The sequence below is a fragment of the Ursus maritimus genome, unplaced genomic scaffold (assembly GCF_017311325.1).
Source record: "Ursus maritimus isolate PB19 unplaced genomic scaffold, ASM1731132v1 scaffold_15, whole genome shotgun sequence".
In the NCBI taxonomy this organism is placed as follows: Eukaryota; Metazoa; Chordata; class Mammalia; order Carnivora; family Ursidae; genus Ursus; species Ursus maritimus.
In genome coordinates this window covers 52,117,012-52,134,810 of record NW_024423897.1, presented here as the reverse complement: position 1 = coordinate 52,134,810, position 17,799 = coordinate 52,117,012, and the positions used below count along the sequence as shown (strand labels likewise).

Here is a 17,799-nt window from a genome sequence, read left to right as displayed (position 1 = left end):
TGCCTTTGCAGTATCCCATAGGTTTTGGACTGTTGTATTTTCATTCTCATTGGTCTCCATAAATTGTTTAATTTGATTTTTGATTTCCTGGTTTATCGAGTCATTCCTGAGCAGGATGGTTCTTAGTCTCCAAGTGTTTGAGTTTCTTCCAAATTTTTCCTTGTGGTTGAGTTCCAATTTCAGAGCGTTGTGGTCTGAGAATATGCAGGGGATAATTTCAATCTTTTGGTATCGGTTGAGACCTGTTTTGTGTCCCAGAACATGGTCTATTCTTGAGAATGTTCCATGGGCATTAGAATAGAATGAGTATTCTTTGGTTCTGGGGTGTAGTGTTCTATATATATCTATGAGGTCCAACTCGTCGAGTATGGCATTCAAAGCCTTTGATTCTTTGCTTAGTTTTTGCCAGGGTGTTCTGTCTATTTCTGATAGTGGAGTGTTGAGGTCCCCTACTATTAATGTATTTTTATTTATATGTCTCTTTATTCTGGTTAAGAGTTGGCTTGTGTATCTTGCTGCTCCCCTGTTGGGGGCATATATATTTATAATTGTCATATCCACTTGTTGAATACTTCCCTTAAGAATAATATAGTGCCCTTCTGCATCTCTAACTATAGTCTGTAGTTTAAAATCCAATTTATCTGATATGAGAATTGCTACCCCAGCTTTCTTTTGAGGTCCATTTGCGTGAAAGATGGTACTCCATCCCCTTACTCTCAGTCTGAATGCATCTTTGGGTTTGAAATGAGTCTCTTGTAGACAGCAAATGGATGGGTCATTTCTTTTTATCCAATCTGCAACCCTGTGGCGTTTTATGGGATGGTTCAAACCATTTACATTAAGACTGATTACTGAGAGATATGATTTTAATGTTGCCATGTTGCCAGTAAAGTCTTTGTTTGTATTGGCTGTGACTTTCTGTTCTGTATCACTCTTGGGGCCTTTTTACTTTTATAGAACCCCCCGTAATATCTCCTGTAGGGCTGGTTTCGTGGTTACGAAATTGGTTAGTGACTGGCGATTCTGAAATGTCTTTATTTCTCCATCAATTCTGAATGACAGCCTTGCTGGATAAAGGATCCTTGGCTGCATGTTTTTCTCTGAAAGAGCTTTAAATATGCTCCCCCAACCCTTTCTCTCATTCCAGGTCTGTGTAGACAGGTCTGACGTAATTCTGATGCTTTTGCCTTGGTACGTGAGAAATTTCTTTGCCCTGGCCGCTTTCAATACTGTATCCTTGCATCTAATATTTGCGAATTGCACTATGATGTGACGTGGCGTAGGTTTGTCGTGGTTGAGCTTGGGAGGGGTCCTCTCTGCCTCTTGGACACGAATGTTTGTTTCCCTTGCTAGATTAGGGTAGTTTTCAGCTATGATTTGTTCAAATATCTCTTCTAGACCTGTGTTTTTCTCCACCCCCTCAGGGATGCTGTTGATTCTGACATTGGAATGTTTCACTGAGTCAGTAATCTCCCGTAACCTACATTCGTGGGCGTAGATTTTTTTAAGACCAGCTTCTATTTTCGTTTTTTCCTCTAGTAACCCATCCTCCAATTCACTAACACGTTCCTCTGCTTCGGTGACCCTGGCCGTCAGAGCCTCTAGTTTTGCCTGCATTTGGCTCATAGAATTTTTAATTTCTGTCAGATTCGCTCTCATTTCTGTCCTTAGGGATTCTATATTCTCAGTAACCTTTCCATTAATACTTTTTTCAATTCTACTCATCATTTTGACCATCGTTACTCTGAATTCCATTTCTGATAATTTGGTTACATCCATATCCATTATTTCTGTGGCAGAGGCCACAGACTCACTGTCTTTTCTTTGCTGGTGGGGGGCTTCTCCTACTTGTCATTCTGATGAGGAGAGGTTGCGGGGTTGTCCAGAGCCCAAATTATTGACTGGGTCCCAGGCCGTGCCCCTTGTTTTATAGGGATCTTAGGGATGTGGGCTTCTTCTTTAAAGATTTTATTTATTTATTTATCTCAATACTCAGCGCTGGAGATGTTCATTTGTGGAGATCCAGATGTATCTTCCTACGTCTCAGGCTGATTCCGTGGTTATTTAGGCTGGTCTGGTACCTATCCAGCTCGACTCAGGGGACCGGCTGAAAAAGGGTCCCCTACTCCTCCACCATCTTCTCCTTATCTCTCAACAAAACATTTTCTGATGCCTACTAGAATAAAATGTATGAGTAATCTGTCGTCACATAAAATTTATATGTATATATATAGGTAAATCACATACATGTTACAATGTAAATTAGAGACAAAAGTGATTTATAATAAAATGTGTTCCTATAAATGCCTAAGGACACGCACAATATAAGAAAAAATTAGATATTCAGATTTTTTATCAATGTTGGCCATAGATAAAAAATTGTTACGAATATAGCAAATGCAGGTCAGACGTGTGTTATATTGGTGACTCCAATACAGAGAATGGTATTATCATGCTGCTACTTTGAGATGGTAAGCCACTCTTACAAAGTTCCAAAGAAAACCAGGCACTACTTTACTTTGATTAACATGGTAATTGCATTCCTGGAAAAATCAGTGTATGTTAAAGTAGGAAAAAAAAAAAGGTGAGGAGGAGGAAGAACCTTCATGTGTCTATGTTAAATAGAGCCTAGCTCAGATAATTGAGCAGGACAGGTCTTCATTTTGAGGAAATATCCTGCTTCTCTGGATCCTTCACAATGAGTCCCTTCCCAAATGTGTCATGGGTGCTTCACTCTCCAAAGTCATTGTATCAAAAATGCCCATTGTATCGAAAATTCAGCAACTCCTGGGAGCAAGTATCTGTTTTAGAAGACTTAAATTCTCACTATTTTTGTTTTTATACAGGCCTGATACTACATCGTTTAGTTGGTTTCTTTTTCACCTGTTTTCTTTGGTTATGTCACCTTGGCTGTTTCTGACATTTTGCTTTCTTGACATGTTCAATCTGTCTTAATCTATGAAGGCTGACAATCAGCCTTCATGAGGACTAGTCAGCACTTCCCACAGAGGTCTCAGAATCAGGTCTGGGAAATCAAACATGTTCCATTCCAACATGACTGAAAGTTGTAAGACCCTGGAAGGAAATTCCATGGCCTTCTGGTTGCTATGGGCTTCCCGTGTTGGTCTGTCCAGCTCTCATCCTCCTCCCTCTTCTGCGGGTTTGCCTCTGAACCCTGCTTGTGTCTGTTCACAAGGCTCCCATTTGCTCTTCCTTTCTGTAGAAACCCAGTGAGGTTTTCAGACTCAGAAGTGTCTGAGCACAGGGATCATGGTGGTGGGGTTGACTCGAGAAGCCCCCTGAATCACAGCCTTGCTATGTTATGGGCCATGTGTCTTTTGTATTGTCTGATGCCATATTTTTTTCTACCACATCTGGCATAGTCCTTTATAAATCTCAAGAATCACTTAAATATGAAAAATACATAGTGCTTTTCTTTCCATATTCCACTTTTACCTTTGCTTATTTTGTTGGCTAGTCCGAGTGCTTTCATTTCATTGTAATTTGGTAGTTAGGTGCCATAAGATAGAAATAATATTGAAATCTCTTTTAAAAAATGATGGCATTTCAATTAAAATTTCTTTAAGTTTGTGAATCAAGTAAAATGGCACTTTAAAATTTTTATCCTGTGAAGTAAAATTGCTATCCAACTAAATCAGAAAGTTTAAGTATGTATTCTTTACCAAAGGTTAGATAGTATTTTTTGAACTGAGGTTTTGAGATTCAGTGTTAAAATTTTGCTCCACTGTGATTGTTTAATTCTAACAATATCTTAAGGGAAAATTATTACATCTAAATTTTAATTATATCAACTGTCATATGCCAGATATAGCGAGATACTATGTTTATTCATTAAGAATGGCACCTACTATCCTGTATGAGAATGAACATTCCTTTTTTTTAACTCAGTGTTTTACCACATTTGGTCCTGTGGCATCGCTGGAGAACTGAGGGGTTTGTTTTAAATTTTGTTCTTTATAAAATATGCCTTTGAGTAAAACTGTTCATATTTGTGTGAGAGTGTGTATGTGTGTGGGGTGTGAGTGTGTACACACGCATGCACACGCACCCCTCCGAGCACAGGGATCATGGCCTGGGTCAAGCCGCGAACCGTGGCTAATCGCCCGTCTGTTTTGTCGGAAGGTGAGCCAGGATGGGAAGTCGCTCCTTGACAAGCTCCAGCGGCCTCTGACTCCCGGCAGCTCCGATTCCCTGACGGCCTCCGCCAACTACTCCAAGGCTGTGCACCATGTCCTGGATGTCATCCACGAGGTGCTGCACCACCAGCGGCAGCTGGAAAACATCTGGCAGCACCGCAAGGTCCGGCTCCACCAGCGGCTGCAGCTGTGTGTGTTCCAGCAAGACGTGCAGCAGGTCAGTCCCAGGGCCTGCTTTGCTGCATGGGGATGGAGTTGGGAGTTTCAGTGAGCACGTGTCACCCCTGGTGGATCTGTGCTGAGAGACTGAGTAGCTGATAAAGCCAGGGGGAATGGAAGGATCACATGTGGGTGGCGTACGCCCACACGCGCGCGCACACACACACACACACACACACACACACGTGCGGCTGCTTTGCTTTCCGTGAGCGACCATGGTTTTGAGAATGCACGCACAGGTTTCTGCTGGCCGCTAGCTCACATCGGCAGAACACGTGAGGCGGTGCAGGGCCTCCGCTGGAGGCTCTGAGGTGTGTTCTTGAGACAGGTCGTCCCCACTTACATTTATTGGTGAGTATAACGCCAGAGGTGCTTTACCTGGTTTCGTTACAGTTTAGCATTTGTCTGTTCTCTGGTTACTGAAGCAGTAAGCCAACCTTGCTTCTCTTCCCACTTGGTCGATAGTGCAGTCCGTGGTGCACAGTAGGTGCTTAACAGATACTAGTCTAGTTCACAAAAAGTGGAATTTTGTAACTATCATTTTCTAAGCAGTTTTCCTCTTGTTTGTTATTGTCAGCAAAAATAAGAGTAAGTCCAGTCCCCATACATTCATGCCCCTATTAAGGAGTAAAGAAGATTGGCCTGCTGCCAGGGTTTTGAGGATTAAAGCTGAAGTAGCGTATAAAATATGGTACAGCTTTAGTGATAAACAAGATAATAGTTGTGTCCTTGCCCTAAAAGAGAGGACAACAAGGGTGTGGATGAGGTGTGAATGCTGCGGCTGAGGGGATTCTGGGAGTTGGCGTGCTGTCACGGAGTTAGGTCTGGAACAAAACCTCTCTCTTGCCTGAGCACCCAAGAGCCCAGGAGCGTTGCTCAGACACCTACGGATTCAGATTTCACTCTCCCCGCGTGTCATCTGAAGGCCAGTGGGCTTTCCTGCTCAGTGGGCTGGGACTGTGGAGAGTCACGCTGTGTTCCGACGAACACGTAGATTCTCTGTATTTTATTGACCCTCATTCTTCATGTAATGTGAGTCTGGTGAGTTCGGAATACTTTAAATTGCTCTATAATTTTTAATATTCCCATACAGTGCTTTGATTCTACTTATAGGTTTTGAATTCTCTGAAGGTTGCATAAACCAAGTGCCTCAGAAACGATCATTTTGATGTTTTTCATGTCTCTTTCCAATGCTATTTTAATCAAAGAGAATAATTGCCAGGGAAAGAATATAGAGGGGGAGTCAATGTCAGGAAGATATTTGTGAGAAAAGAGGTGCTGTGGTTGAAAGCGTGAATATTAGCTTCTCCTAATTGTCTAAAAACTTCCACAAACCACGAAATGTTAATAGTTTCAGTATTAAAGGATTTCCCCATTCATCTCTCTGTCCCTTGGATCAGGTGTTCATTACAAACCCATGGACCAGCACGCCTTCTGGACTTGTGTCTGAAGCAGCAGCAGGGGTTCTCCCTCCCCTGTCACCCCAACTCTGAGGGCTCCACGGGGCACCAGGCACATGAGAATAAGTCACTGGACAGTTTATGGCGGGGAGAGGCACCTTTGGGAATAGGCTGAGGAGTCTAGCCATCTAATTTGGCACCAAGTACTTCATGCCCTTGAATTTGAAAACAGCAAACATTACGTTTTATATGTGGAAAGGTAATTATGATAATTGTGAGACCAGTTCTTTAAGCTACATTTTTTTCCCTCAAACATCAGTAGGTTGGGTTGGATGTCAGCAGGAGAAAGTGTTTTGCAATACACATCATGCATACATGGTCCTATTAGCATTCCATAGAAAATAGATAATTGCTCTTTAAGGGAAACGTTCTTTTGATTAAATGATCTGGAATGGTCTGGACTTGTTATGCAAACAGGAAATTGCTGTGTAGGCTTGACTTGTGGGGCAAGAACTGAAGTTGATAAGATTACGCAAAGCAAGCACTTTACCTCGAAGGAGTCCATAGGATGTCAGAACCAAAAATGTGTTTCTGAAACGCAAGCAATTATAACATGTGGAAATATTGAGCTTAGACTAGGAGAGGTAAGCTGAGAATAAATGGGAAAAAATAGTAGTCCTTTAGAAAGACATTGTCAGCAGAAGGTAAATTTGTAAAGATGAACACAAAATCCACAAGAAATGTAAGTCAACTAGATACCACAGGTGGTTTTTGCTTGGTTGTTTTGAGTGATGAGAAAGCATCTGTAAATACTGCTGAGAAGAAAAGCAACCAACCACATAATGGGTATGGAATGATGACGTTTTTATGGAAACAGCCCTCCCACAGAGTACATGCTTGTCTGTGGAAAACTCTTTGAAAGGACAGAAGCCAGAGTGTCAGCAGCATGTTCTCCAGGAGGGCGGGGGGCAGTGGGAGAATGGCATGAGGAGTTTGGTCTTCGACTTATGAATAATTTTGGTTTAGTGTTTAGTTTTTTTTTTCTTTCACAAGCAAAGGGAATTTTATGATTTCTATATGGAAGGTGTTTCAGATACCCAGACGCTAGGGTGGGTGAGGCCACCGGTGCATGGTCCCTTACCGCTTGTCCAAATCAAAGGCTGGAGGAGGGGGCTGGAATGACTGACTCAAACGCACACGCTCCCTGCTGACAAGTAGAAACGTTTGTCATTGTTCCCTTAAAATGAATACTCTTTCTCGATGATCAAGTAATAGATGTATTCCCACTGCCTTATGTTCACTGTTAGAGCAGCCCTCCGTGGGTGTTTGGTTGTGTTACCGCTGAGCGGCGATCTTCAGTTTAGGGTACGCTGAAGTTTGCTCTAACAGCATCATTGTGGCTGAACCCATTCAGGTGGGGTGATACGTGTGGAAGGAGCCCACAGTGGTGTGCTCGCCCGTTCAGTCTGCCTGCCTCTCACATGGGGGCCATTTAGTTACTCCAGCGTGTTGGGTGAGGTGGAAGGGCCCCAGGATTCCCTTTCTGCCCTCCCCAAAGAAGCCCCTTAGGCAGGGAGATCTCCTAAAAAAGCCTCCTGGCCCCACCCCGGTCACCCCTCGTATGTATGAGCGTCACCCCCTTAGAGCTGTTTCTTGCAAGAATGCCTTCCAGTTGATATGGGGCCATTAACTAATATTCTGAGAAAACAGCGAAACAAATCCAGTATCCTTTAGATTCGTCTTATCCACATTTCATTTCTTTTTTTTTTTTTCCAAAATCTCTCTCACGTGTGACACTCAGATACAGAGGTAACTGTATTGCAGACGTCAAAGCTCCTTTTCTCGAGGAATTGTAATCTAGTAAAAGTAGATCATTTGATAGTCTAATAAATTATACCATACCATGTTCAGATTTAGTGTTGAATGTCTTCGGTTATTGTCAGGTGTAATTTCGTTAAGGCATGAACGTGAGTCATGCCTCTGAAAGGTGTTAGCTGGAGTGAGGGAGTGAGTACAAATAGCCGCCCTCCTCCGTGTTATCTGCCTACCCTGCACATGCATTTTAAGGGTGAATATTGATGCTTTAATGATTTGTGCAAATGTGGGGGCTCCAGAAAGCTTTGCCTGTATCCGTCTCAAGTGTCAAGGTGTGGTATACAGGGAAAATAAGAGTGCCGTAGTAGAGGTGCAAGTCCCAGCTGCCTGGGTGCCATGAAAATCTTCATGGGAGAGGTAGGGTTTGAGCTGCTCTTTGAAGGGTGGGTAGAAAGTCAGCAGGTTGAGGATTGGGCAACGGGAACTGCGGTGAGATTCAAGACCCAGACGGGCAGGGCCTGTCCAAAGAGCAGCAGGCAGCCTGGCGTGGGCAGAATGGAGAGGGATGGAGGTGTGAGATGGGGCAGGTGGTGAAAGGTGACCTCATGATGAAAGCTTGCGACTTGTTTCTGTAAGCGTGGGTTTGCCATTGAAGGGACATGGTGGGCCTCGCCTGAGTCCTGTAAATGGGTGCCAGGGCCTGGAGAGACTTGCGAGTGGCTGTGAAACACGTAGATGGCATCTGGGTGCTTCACGTGCTTACTAACGTGTATGTTTCTCTCCTCTCCTACTCTCACAGCCAACCTGTTGAGCTACTGTTTTCCCCCACTGCACTACGTGGAGTTCACACCAGGCGGGGCCTGTGCCATGTGCATTTCGACTCAATACTCTGGGCGGTGGGGGTGCAGGACAGGGTCCTGCACGTGTTAGAAAGCTTGCCCTGGTGGCCGTGTGGAGAGTTGGAGGGAGCGAGACTCCAATTGAGGAGACAGGCTGGGTCCTATTGTGGACATCCATGCTTGTCATGGAGAAGTCTTGGAGAGCAGAAGTGTGAGGTCCATGGGGCAGTGATCTGTATTTTATTCACTGGTGTTTCCCAAGTGCCTGGGATTCAGTTCAATATTTGTCTAATGAGTGAATGAATGGATAGATGAAGACATTTAAGGAATTATCCAACTTTGCTAATTAAAGATTGTTTTGGGCTAAAAGTTTCTTCATTTATTCTGGAATGGGGGTGGGTTGGCCTTATATTGGAAACAAGTGATCTAACTAGGAGATCTGCTTGAAGGAATAGGAGTTTTGCTTGATATTGGGGAATCAGGAGTGGCGGAGGAAGGAAGGTATCATTTCAGTGCACGGGAATTGTACAAATGTGGCAAGGTTCCTGGTACAGATTTTGGCCACTTGAATGCAAAATGAGGATCTTAAATGCAGCAGGGGGAGGGAAGTCAGGATATGCCATAAAGGCAAAGGAGGAGGTTTCCAGTGCACAGAGAAGCTAGTTTACAGGTTTGTCTTGGGTCCGAGGCTATTATCCTTACGCCGCTAAAAGCCATCTCGTTGATGCTTGACTTAGGAGTTCTTGGTTGGTGTCACCTACAGGGACCTAGCTTTTAACTGAAGGTTTCTGAACCTCATTGTCCTTTGCTCATTAATTTAAGTCAAGAGGTTGGGTTTTTCTCGTCCCACTCACCAGAATCATTATATAGCCCTAGCTACTTAACACTGTCTTCTGTTTACATTCCCACGCTCACAGTTTTGATTGTGGCTGGTGATAAGAATGGTTAGAGGATTGCCATCTTTTCTGAGAGCTTCTCCATTGGAATTAGGGAGTACTGGAGGGTAAGTGTTTGGGGAGGAATCGGGAAGCTGCTGGGGACTGATGGAGGCTGATGCTGCTCTTCCTGGTGGCTTTAGAGCCAGGTTTAATTACCTTTTGTGGTAGTGAACACGGGAGAGACTTGACTGTGAGGGTGATCTTAGTAACCAAGCTCAGAAGGAGCTGAAAGTCAACAGTGGGAGTTCAAAGGGTGGGAAATGGATGAATTTCTTCCCCCAAAGCAGATAGAGTACAGGACTGCAGGATACATGAGCTGGCACTGTGAGCCGTCAGGACGGGGAGCTGGAGCCCAGGGGACTGGGGTAAATCAGAAGTGAGTAGGGAGCAAAGGTCATCAAGCCCTTGAGGACTCCTGAACTGAGGAGCGGCAGAGCCCAGCAAACCCCAGCCCCCTTTTATTGAGTGCCAGCCACATTGCCTGGGGCCCCAAAGTGGAAAATGCCCAGGGATTAGCTGGACAGGGGATATTGCATGCATGTGCCTTTACACAGTTCAGTAACTAGACTTACCTTATACATGATAACTTCAGTATCCCTGATTAAGATCTGGACATAGGAAGATTTGGGGGGGATGGACAACTTTGGACTCTTTATATTCATTTCCAAACCAAGAATGGGAAAGGTAAATAGATGAGCTGGTATTGATAGAATGATGGTTTGGTTGGAGTTTCATGGGAATATCCAAGGGGAGACTATTTATATGAATAATAACCTACCTACCACCTTCCTCCTTCTTTTCCTTCCTTAGCTTCTTTGTTTTCCTTAAGAAATTTCATGTACTTATGTAATTAAAACTAGGGTAATAACCATGAGAACTGGTGATTTAAATATTTTTAGATGATAGATGGGTAGGTAGATCATATAAAATTTTAAAATTCCGCCAACTCCTCTTTTTTTTATTAAGTTTTTAATTTTAATTCCAGTATAGTTACCATACAGTGTTCTGTTAGTTTCAGGTGTACAATAGAGTGATTCTGCAGTTCTATACATTATTCAGAGCTCATCACGATAAGTGTGCTCTTCAATCTCCATCACCTTTTTCACCCATCCCCCCACCCACCTCCCATCTGGTAACCATCAGTCTGTTCTCTGTTGTTCAGATTCTCTTTCTGCTTTGTCTCTCTCTCTCTCTCTCTTTTTTTTTCTTTGCTCATTTGTTTCTTAAATTCCACATGAGTAAAACATACGGTATTTGTCTTTCTCTGACTGACTTATTTCACTTAGCATTATACTTTCTAGCTCCATCCATGTCATTGCAAATGGCAAGATTTCATTCCTTTTTATGGCTGGATAATATTCCATTATATATATACACACACACATTACACCTCTTTACTAATCTATCAGTGGACACTTGGGCTGCTTCCATAATTTGACTATTATAAGTAATGCTGCTATAAACATCAGGGTGCTTGTATCCCTTTGAATTAGTGTTCTTGTGTTCTTTGGGTAAATACCCAAGTAGTGTGATTACTGGATGGTAGGGTAGTTCTATTTTTAACTTTTTGAGGAAATTCTGTACTGTTTTCCACAGTGGCTGCACCAGTTTGCATTCCCACCAACAGCGCAGAGGGTTCTCCTTTGTCTACATCCTCGCCAACATCTGTTGTCTCCTGTGTTTTTTGATTTTAGCCATTCTGACAGGTGTGAGGTGATATCTCATTGTAATCTTGATTTGTATTTCCTTGGTGATGAGTGTTGTTGAGCGTCTTTTCATGTGTCAGTCATCTGGATGTCTTCTTTGGAGAAATGTCTGTTTATATCTTCTGCCCATTTTTAATTGGCTTATTTGTTTTTTGGGTGTTAAATTGTCTAAGTTCTTTAAGTGTTTTGGATACTAACCCTTTCTCAGATATGTCATTTGCAAATATCTTCTCCCATTCAGTAAGTTGCCTTTTAGTTTTGTTGATTGTTTCCTTCACTGTGCAGAAGTTCTTTATTTTGATGAAGTCCCAATAGTTTATTTTTGTTTCTGTTTCCTTTGCCTCAGGAGATACATCTAGAAAAATGTTGCTATGGCTGGTGTCAGGGAAATTATTGCCTATGCTCTCTTCTAGGATTTTTATGGTTTCAGGTCTCACATTTAGGTCTTTAATCCCCACCAAGCCCTTTGTGAGCCCTTCTTCATTGATTTCACCTACGTTCCCTTCTAGCCAAGAAAGTGTACATGGAGCACATGTTCTGACATTGCAAATGCACTTAGATTAGTTAAGCAAAAGTAGCTCTTGAGGTGCTTGGGTGGCTCAGTCAGTTAAGCATCTGATTTCTGATTTCAGCTCAGGTCATGATCTCAGAGTTGTGAGATTGAGCCCTGAGTCAGGCTCCCCACTCAGCAGAGAGTCTGCTTGAGATTCTCTCTCTCCCTCTTCTCCTCATCCCTGTGCTCAAACTCTCCCTCTCCTTCTCTCCCTCCATCTCTCTCTTTCAAAATAAGTAAATCTTTTTTTTAAAAAAGTAACTCTTGCAACACAGGACAATGTGGTTCTGTAGCACACATTTGCTGTAATATTTGCTATACATTTGTGTAACTTGCTGAGGTTTTTTGTTTGTTTAAATAGGTTATTTTTCCAAGTGAGCATTAGGCTTAGTATACTTCAGAATGTTCTAGAAACCATATTTTTTACAGAAGATCTTTCCATATTAAGAATAATTCTATAGATTTTTAGGGCTAACTTAATTCTGGGTTTGGAATACAATGAATGAAGAAACAGCTCTTGGCTCCAGTGGAGAGAAATAAAGAAATGGAGGACTGTTATTATTGTCAGGCAACTGTACATGCCGGACCTGAAAAGTTCCCCCTTCTTCCCTCAGGCCCCAAAAGCCCACAGATGTGTGTTGACCTGCGTCTCTCATTTCACTGTGGAAGTTGTGCTGTGCAGATCATAGAATTTAGAGCCAAGGCCCTCGTGATCCTCTCAAGCTAAGCTCCTTGTTTTCCAGTTAACAGAACTGAGCCTGGAAAAAGTCCAGTGACTTGACCGAAGCTCCAGGAAGCCTGGTGGTTTTCTAACTGCTTCACTGCTCTCCACTTGAGGAGGGTGGTTCGCTTCTGAGCCAAAGAGCAAAATTAAATTGACATGTTGCTTAGGAAGGAATATTGAAGTGGGGCTTTTCATGCTGGGGAAGGGCGTCTAGAAGCTGCAGTTGCTCACCACTGTGAGAGGTTCAGTTAATCCCCTCGGGAGTGGGTAAGTGGGGGCGGAGAAGGCAGGGGAGAGAACCCCTCTGCACTCACTTGTGGCTTCTAGCGGCTTGAGTCCAGCCCCTCACAGTTGCCCCGGGCTGTGTCCTCCTCCTGCTCTTCTCCATGCAGGTGGTCAGCGAGCCTGGCCTCTACCAGAAAGGGAAGAACATGAACGAGGATGCTGGTTTCGGGTAAAATATGCTCTTTGCTTCCGGAAAAAGGTACCAGGCATCCTGAGAGAGGATGTGTATGCGGAATTCAATAATATAAACTCAGAGTATCCTTCTTTTGTGATTTTAACTTTGTGGGCAAATTTCATTAATAGCATAATATTGGATAGCCTCAGGGCAGTGCTAAACACCAGGCTTTCATAAAAACATTCTCTAAGCGAAGGCCTCCTTTTTGGTCTTCTGCTTCCCTTTAGTAGATTTGCAGTGATGTTACTTAATCACTCATTCTTTGTTATAATCGTTAAAATACTGTTGATTTGATAATCAAGAAAGCTCTGATCTAAATGATTGTTTCAGGAGCACTTACTTAAAAATGGCAATGGGAAAAAAAATAAATAGATAGCCCCGGAAACACAGTCTGTTTCAAGATTGGCATCCCCGGTGATTTAAATGAAAACCAACAGCGGTCGAACAAGGAAGTAACTAAATGAAACTCAGTTAATTCTCGCTTTATAGGGGATGCGCAGGGAGGAAATTAATATTTTGCCACTGGAAAAATCTGATTTTATATTAAAAAAGAACATGTTTAGGGTATTTTAGAATTATCTTGGTTTTTCACTTGATTCATGTGTTTGTGTGTTGTAAACTGAATAAACATGACTTTGAAGGAGTTCTCATTATTATGACAGAAAACAAAAAATTCAGTGATTATGTCTTTTTAAAATGGTATCTGGATTTCAGAGATATTTGGATACTTTCCCTGGATACTCTTTGGATCCGGAATTCCCAGTAAAACCAGACTGGCTTCATGTGTTCTTGATTATGTCCAAGGTCTTATCTAGTTTTTATAAACAGCTGTTCTAGAGCTAGAACTCTAATTTTAGAATATTTTTACAGTGTTCATGTAGGATCTACAAGCCATGATGTGATGTAATGATGGGTTAGAGCCTGAGTTTGGGGCTGTGAAGACCTTCATGTGAATCTCTTTTCTCAGTCTTCTTTCTTGGGCAAGTCGTTTCACTTCTCTGAGCCCCATTTCTTGTTGACTAGGGACAATAATCAAAGTCCACTCTCTCATTTGTAGCCCTTGGGGATAGAGGTGTTTGGGGTTAAGAGTTTTTCAGGGGCGCCTGGGTGGCACAGCAGTTAAGCGTCTGCCTTTGGCTCAGGGCGTGATCCCAGCGTTATGGGATCAAACCCCACATCAGGCTCCTCCGCTATGAGCCTGCTTCTTCCTCTCCCACTCCCCCTGCTTGTGTTCCCTCTCTCGCTGGCTGTCTCTATCTCTGTCAAATAAATAAATAAAATCTTTAAAAAAAAAAAGAGTTTTTCAAACTTTAGGAAGATAACAGAGTTCATACGGTGTGTGATAGAGGACACTGTAGTGGGGTCTCGGCCGCCCCCCATAATCTAAAGGAAAGCATGGAGATTTCTGTAGCCAAATGTACAGGACTAGAGACTGCACTACTGGATCTTGGTGCCAAAGGGATTTTTGGGACCAAGTTTTGAAAAAATACTGAGAATTTCAGAGTTATTTCAGCTTTTTTGTGGATAAGGGATTATGGACCTGCTTGTGTTGCCCTCCCAAACATACATGGAATAATCTTTTAGTAAATAATGCTGGCGGCAGTGACGTGATGCGGGACGATATCAGGAAGCTGCTCCAGTCAGTATTTGAAATAAACACCTCTGCATTTTACTTTATTATTATTTTTAAAGATTTTATTTATTTATTTGCCAGAGAGAGAAAAGAGTACAAGCAAGGAGATTGGTAGGCAGAGGGAGAAGCAGGCTCCCCTCTGAGTGAGGAGCCCGATGTGGGACTCAGTCCCAGGACCCTGGGATCATGACCCGAGCTGAAGGCAGACACTTAACCGAGGGAGCCACCCAGCCATCCCCACCGTTGCATTTTAAAGGGAAAATGTCTTTACTTTGGCCTTATACTGTCTGTTGTTGAGATACAGGTTTGTGAGAATTAGTTTCATCTGATGGGGGTGTAGTATTTAGTCACAAATTCTTAAAGAAGCAATCACCAGAAATAGTAATCCAGGAAACAGTGAGTATTAGGTCGTGGGGGCTGGTCACAGAAAATCACATAGGTTGTACAAGACGGCCAGAACTCTGCTACGTGAGTTGGTGGGAAGGCACCAGCAGCTGGTTCCCACAGCCTTGAACTGAGAGTTGGTAGTGTTTGCTGTCCATTATACCCTACTCGCTTCAGCAGAGGTCATTTGCCCAGGAGCCCCCCAGCTGTTTGCAAACAAGAACAGCTCTTTCCTTCCAGACCCCATCGTGCCAGCTGTATGGCACTTGAGCCGACTCAAGAGGCGTATAGACCAGAGATTAAGAGAATGGACCCTCTGGGTCTTAGTTCCCAGACTGTCTCTTCCACACGGTAGTAGAGGGTCCTTGGTCCTGTGTCTTCATCTGTGAAATGGGGATATGATGTGCCTCCCCTACCCCAGCTCACCAATAGGAATGATGGCTTAGTGTACACCCAGCCTGGGTCAGCACTTGCTGCAACAGCAGGTTCCCAGACAGCGATATAATTATTAGGTAAGAAATGAGCATAATCGTACTTGCCATCATCATGATCTGTCTTGTAATCACAAGCAGGGAGTTAAGCTAAACAATATGACGGTTTCCTGCCCATCTGGCATTTTGCCTTAGATGCTGAGATGGTATCTGTGTTGTGTTGGTGGCTCACTTTGGAGTGACCTGGACCCGGGGGCTCTCACTGTGTCCATTAGAGGGCACTGATGGACAGAAGAATGAGCTCGCACTACTTCCTCTGCGCAGAGAGGGAGGTAGCCTTGGCCTCCCGGCTTTGCTGTCCTGCCCAGGAGCCAGGTAGCCGGTGGGAAGGGATCGCTGTTGTCCTTCTCCTTTAACCTAGCAGCAGAGCGGCGAATCCTGTGCCAGCCTTGTTTCTGGGGTTGGGGTCACAGGACGAATGACAGCTGCTGGCTGCAGCCGAGGTCAGAGAGGTGGCTGGCTGGATTAGGTGGATGAAGCCCCTGATCCGCAAGTATTTTTACGTTTTCAGTGGAAACGATTCCACAAGCATGTCTTTGAAATGCTCTGTGGACTGCTATATCGATTCAGGATTCCTGGGCGATCTGGGAAATGTTCTCAGACTTATAAAAGAGCAAAAGCCTCATGGAGAATTTGGTTTTGAGTATGAGCTGGATTTCATAATTGTCTGCCACTATTTTTTTTTTAAGTGCTTGGAGTTTGTACACCTTCTTTGAATTACTTTCCTGTTTGTTGGAAATATAATTTCACCTGGTATTTACAATTCTGTCTAAAGGAACCACTAATAAAAGAAAAATTGTAACTCTGAACAGTTGGTTCGTAATAGCTTTAATTTCCAACTTACACTTCCTGAAAGACTTTTCTTAGGCTTCAACACCAAATTTTTATTATTTTAAAAATACTGTATTTTGCTTCCTCAGCCCTTTCTACCAAATAATGTTTACATTTTACTTTTTGAAATTGTGTCCTTATTTCAAGTCTATATTGACTTGCCAGTAATTATCAGGTTTGCTGTTTACCAGTGGCTAAAATTTCTATTAACAGTAAAGTTGCGGAATATACAGAAAATACTGTAGTTAAAAAGAAAGATCTCTTAGCTCTTCATATAGATCTGGTAGGCAGGGAGACTGTAGCCTAGGTATACTTATGTATCTTTATGATCTTTTCAAGCTTAAAATATTTGATCCTTGTCTCCTGTGTGTTATTGGCCCCATGCCCAGAGGCACATTCCATTTAACTCTATCCATCCTTGAGGTTGAGTCGTCTTGAAGTTGTCAATGGACATTTTGTAGGAATGGAACAGGATCTGTGTTTTATAATAGGAATTAAGAGACTCATGTAAACAACCCAGCAGCTTTATGTCTGCCTTGAAGTCAAGTGTGAATGTAGTACTACTTACTAATGGTAATACTAAAGCACAGTCCCTCTCGCCCTCTCTCTCTTATCTCAGGAAAGGACAATAATGTACACTAACTAAAAAGCAATGGATGGGGCGCCTGGCTGGCACAGTGGGAGGAGCGTGTGACTCTTGATCTTGGGGTCATGAGTTTGAGCCCCATGTTGGGTGTAGAGATTACTTAAAAAAAATTAAACTGAAAAGCAACAGATAATTATAGCTGTGCCACCCAAGAGCTTAAAATCGGATGGAACTCTGCCACAGGCTGTGGTTTAGGGGTGGGGATGGTGCGCGTACTGTATATCCGGCACGCTGGGGTGACGTGCTTGTCGTAGACCTCACAGCTCCCCGTTACGATCACTGAGAACCAAGGAAGCTACAGGCCAGGAGGGATAAAGAACTCACCCAGAACACAGAGCTAGACCCTGGGTGTGCAGCAGGGGCTAGAAACGGAGGGTGGAAACGAGAGAGCTTTCAGGAGGCCTGGGAGTGAGGTGACAGAATACATGTAGATCCACTAAGAAGCACTCTGATAGCGTGACCCTGAGGGACCAGCAGATCGGTGGTGTTGACAAAAGAGGTTCAGAAATGAGCTCTCGCAATAAGGTAGCTGTGTGGCTTTAGCTGAGCCTCTGCCGCAAGGCTTGGCTCCTCTGTCGTGCCCCCCCACACCCCCGCAAGGCATCACACCTCTGCTAATTCTACAGGGTCTTTAAGAGGACCACCAGCGATTTATTCAGGTTTGCAAACTATTTTAGTTACACGTACTACTAACTTTGCTAAACCCTATGCAGAAAGGGCCCTAGGTCAGACCCTTGGCTTCTGAAGGTCGCTGGTTTGGAGCGATGGATAACAAGACCCTGGACGTCGGGCCCTTACCAGCTGTCTTTTCTTTTCTTTTTTTTTCTTTAAGAGTTCTGTCAGCACAGCTGATCTCTCTCTAGTGCAGGCAACAAAGGGCAAGGGATCCTTTTCATAGCACTGAATCCCAAGTTAAGACCCCTTTTATTTTGCCATTAGTGGGGTGCCATGCCTGGTCTGCTTCCAGATTGTCCCCTCGACCACTGTCCTGGCTGTTCCTGCC

The 17,799-nt window shown here is 43.4% G+C and overlaps 1 protein-coding gene across 2 annotated transcripts in view; it reads left to right on the top strand.

Moving 5' to 3' along the window:
- The window catches only part of TRIO (trio Rho guanine nucleotide exchange factor), a 238,077-nt gene that overhangs the window by 52,884 nt on the left and 167,394 nt on the right, over positions 1–17,799 (top strand). For both annotated transcript variants that reach the window (XM_040630542.1, XM_040630543.1), the window contains exon 8: positions 4,144–4,374. In XM_040630542.1, the coding sequence (XP_040486476.1) occupies positions 4,144–4,374 (231 nt within the window). The remainder of the gene's footprint in view (positions 1–4,143; positions 4,375–17,799) is intronic.